The sequence below is a fragment of the Poecilia reticulata genome, linkage group LG16, assembly GCF_000633615.1.
Source record: "Poecilia reticulata strain Guanapo linkage group LG16, Guppy_female_1.0+MT, whole genome shotgun sequence".
Classification (NCBI taxonomy): domain Eukaryota; kingdom Metazoa; phylum Chordata; class Actinopteri; order Cyprinodontiformes; family Poeciliidae; genus Poecilia; species Poecilia reticulata.
The window spans coordinates 31234754-31238804 of NC_024346.1; the positions used below are offsets into that span (position 1 = coordinate 31234754).

General features: G+C 36.4%; 1 protein-coding gene across 2 annotated transcripts in view; it reads right to left on the reverse strand.

Annotated features, from left to right (window-relative positions):
* Positions 1-919: 919 nt before the first annotated feature.
* The window catches only part of slc6a20 (solute carrier family 6 member 20), a 46794-nt gene continuing 43662 nt past the window's right edge, over positions 920-4051 (reverse strand). For both annotated transcript variants that reach the window (XM_008432827.2, XM_008432828.2), the window contains one exon: positions 920-2666. In XM_008432827.2, the coding sequence (XP_008431049.1) occupies positions 2496-2666 (171 nt within the window). In that variant the 3' untranslated portion in view covers positions 920-2495. The remainder of the gene's footprint in view (positions 2667-4051) is intronic.

Genomic DNA, 4051 nt, shown 5'->3' on the forward strand with positions numbered 1-4051 from the left:
GACTGTGTTTCTATTGCTTTATGTTTTCCACCTTCTGCCTCTACTGGGTCTTTTATTTGGTAATATCATTGTATGAGGCTTTGAAAGATTATCTGCTGCTGTGCATTGCACAAACCATAAACATGTTTCAGAAGCCCATGATTCCAGTCTTGCTAATAGTTTCTAATCAAAGCTTACAGCTACTGGCTCATTCAATAAATTGGAGTATTACTGAAAAGCCTTATGTTTTATAACTAAGGGAAACACATTGCGCAGATCAAATACACACAGATGGATGTTTAAAAGCCTGTATTTCTGTTCAGTATATTTCATTTGTAGGTAGTGAAAATGTGACATTTAAAATTCGATTACATCAGTGCATTAAAAACATACTTAATACAGAAATGTGGGCTTAGTGAAAAGTATGTTTCATACCTGCTTAAAAGGTATTTTCAAAAGGTGCTTTTAATCTAAAAAATAAGTCATCTGAACACGTGTTCTGAATTATTGAATGTCTGTAATGAAAACATATTCAAGTATAATAAAATTCAAACATAACTTCTTGATTCTAAAGGAAAAATACTGTTGTGACTCTGTTAGTTATTCTAGAAGGCTATAGCTCTATGCAGGACGCCTGTGTTGAGTCAGATTACATCTGAAGAATAACTGTTGATAAATTACAGTTTGGTGAAGAAGATGTCCAGATTTGTCCTTTGTGTTCATTTTGAGAAGTATCCTTCTTTGCAGTTCCCTGTAGAGCACTACCAAACGGCAGCTGTGAGATGGGAGCTGTGTTACCACAGCAACAGCCTTCCAGCATCTCGACTGTCTGGGAAAAATAGAAATCCAGAAAGGATGTTGTGATCTGATGGTCACCACAATATTTGTCGTCTTGACAAAACAAGATCTAATTAGGTAATTAACACACATGAAACACACATAAACTTCACATTTATTTGAAAAAAGAAAAAATACAACTTCCTTGAAATAGCTAAATAATATGGTAAAGATTTTATAACATTTTACAAAAAAAATAGCTGTCTATGGTGAGTATGTACTGATTCTTATTTAGTAAACATGATAAACAAAAATGCATGCCTTTCTAATTATTTGTATCAAAACAACTGATCCATCTTTAAACATGACATGATGATTTGTCCTAATAAAAATAGCACATACAAAACTAATCTTAAAGTGTAATTTATTATAACATGCAATTTTGGAAAGAAATGTATAATCTGTTTTTCAAAACTTTTATACAAGTTATTTTCAGATCATTAGACTACTTAATCAGCAGATTATTCTCTGTCCAACATGTATTTTTCTCATTGAGATTAAAAGATTTTTCAGCCACAGTGGTGTGATGCTATAATAAAACTAACTCAATTCATTTAAAATACCGAATTGCCAAGAAAATATTGGAACAAAATGTGAGAACATGCTTTTTGTTTGATAACAATCGTTACCATATGTTGGATATTCTGTGTCAATGGTAAGATTGGACTGAGAATCAATTTATTTTACAGCAGAAATTAACATTCTGCTGTAAATGAATGTTGATTTCTGATGTGTGTTAAATATGAATCATTTTTTGTACCAACTAAATCCTGTTGGGGTCATTGGGAGTTGGCACATAGCTCAGCTGTCAAGCAAAAGGTTGGGTACATGTTGGGCAGGTCACCACCTGATCACCGTGACAACACAGATAAATGATAACCATTTCACACCCAAAGACACAGGGAAGATTTACAGACAGGCCATTTAGTCTCCAGGTTTCCAGAAGACCCACATATTTAACACAAACTCTGTAGAGAAAGGCCTCGGCTCTGATTTGAACTACAAACCGTGGTGCAGAGGAGTTGGTGCAAAACTAACAAAAACCAACTCAAAAAGTTTATGAAATAAATAAAATAGCTCACTGTGTGGGCAACAGCTACATATGTCATTATCACACAAACAGGGAATGAATATTGTTAAAATACTGAATACAACTATATTTGTTAAAAACATCTGGCAATTACATAAACTACACTTTATTCACGAACATGGTAAAACCTACGGCGTCACATTTAATGATGTGTAAACTAGTTGAAGCTAATCAGCGGATTCTTACTGTGGATGGAAACAAATGAATCTACTTCAGTGTAGTGTACAGGTTGTTGATTGGCTCAAAGCAACAGTTGAGTCAGTGAAAAATATATTAATGAAAAAATGAATACACATTTTATATGTACAGCTGGATTTCTCTATAAACACCACATTATTCAGAAAACATCAAGTTCTTTCCATTATGAAAACCTTAAAAAGCTCTGGCTCACATAAAAATATTAGTTTCATTTTTATTTTGAACAAACAAACATCAACAAACACAAATGCCTGGTTATTCTTTTGCCACTGTTCCATTTTGTGATCCATGATGGAAGCCATAGTCTTGCTTTCCAGCTGGTGAGCAAAGCCCTGCTGAGGAAAGTGGCAGGAAGGTTACAGTCAAAGTTTGTCCCCATCGCCTTCCATCACTAAGCAGCTACTGTATTTACAGTACGCTGTTGCTTTTGTCGCTGTGCATGTTTCCTCCTCTGACAGAAGATATACAAAGCTGTGAGGGGAATACAGCTCACTGAAGATACCAAGAGCAGTCCGATGAAAGCCTGACCAAAGAGAGGATACTCCGTCTGCTCGCTTTTCCCCTACAGACACAACACAAGCAGTTAATACCTAACTTTATTCCCAACTCAGACACAGAAGACTAACATTTAAACAAAATTTTAAATATTTCAAATCTAAAGAGATGAAGCAGGATGCAAAGGTTTATATCAGAATTGAACATTTTACAGCTTTAAAGGGAAATGTGAAGTGAGAGCTCAGGATGTCATCCTTATATTACAGCTTTAGTTCCAGCAACGTGGCTGCGGTTCTTTAAAAAAAACGAGTCTAGATCTTCCTTCCATGCAACAAGTCCAGTCATTTCAATGACGTCTTTAAAATTTCTACAAAACCCAAAACCCTACATTTCACCTCACAAGCTCAGCAATGCTATTGAAAAAGCTGTTCCAGCAGATTAACAGCTTCTCATCAATGATCAACCACTTCCATGTCTTTCAGTCCAGTTCCAGGTTCCCTACAGAACTGAGACTGGCCTCGTCAAATGTGCAATGACATCCTCATAAATACAAAGTGTGGAAGTGTCATTGTTGGACCTCAGCAGCATTAACATTGTTGGCCATGACTGAAGCAGCTGGAGAGCTGGGTAGGACTCTGGTCCAGTATTTGACTGGTTTGAGTCGTAAAGAACAGAGACTTCTTTGTGTTAATAGGTAAAGTTTTATCAAAGCAGGCTAAAAAAGAAAGGTTTGGATTGTCTCCAAAATTTCTGGTGTAGAGCTGCAAGATATCACAGAGTCCATTAGGGGACATGGAGGGAAAAAAACCCAATCCCGACTTATTTTCTTGAGTTCCCGAGAAACTTTTTGAAAAATTGTGCGTTCCTTTTTTGGATGAAAAGGCTGTTTACAGTTCCTGCAAGTGGTGGTGGAGTCTAAACGAGAAACAAGATTTACAATGTTTCCTACAGCCTAGAGACGTCCCAGATGAGGTTATGCTAAGAGACACCAAGCTGAAGTTGGTTTCCGATTGCAGCTTCCAATTCGGGAAATGGCTAAAGGACGAGTCCCCCTATTTTTTCACCATTTTCATTGTCTTTCATCTACTCTAGTTAAAAAACTAGATTCTTGAAACCTGGACTAGATTATTCTGCTCTAATGACCACTTCTTTAAAATTCCTAATAGTTGAATATTTAAAACCAAGTTTGTGATTTGTGAAACTTCAATAAAAGGCGATTTCAGTATTTTATTCGCATCTGGACCACATAAGAACTGAACTCCTCCTTCTCAGCAGTATTTTTGCTGTTTACCACTTTTATCTTTATATTTTCTCTCCTTTTTTACATTCAGTGTGGCATGAGATAATTCTAGCTAGAGATGGGTCCAGCAACACCGATGTGTCGGCGCATGTATCAAGCCCACAGACCAAACCCGTGTCGGTGCGCGTATTGGTTTCAGCAAGTCACGTGAC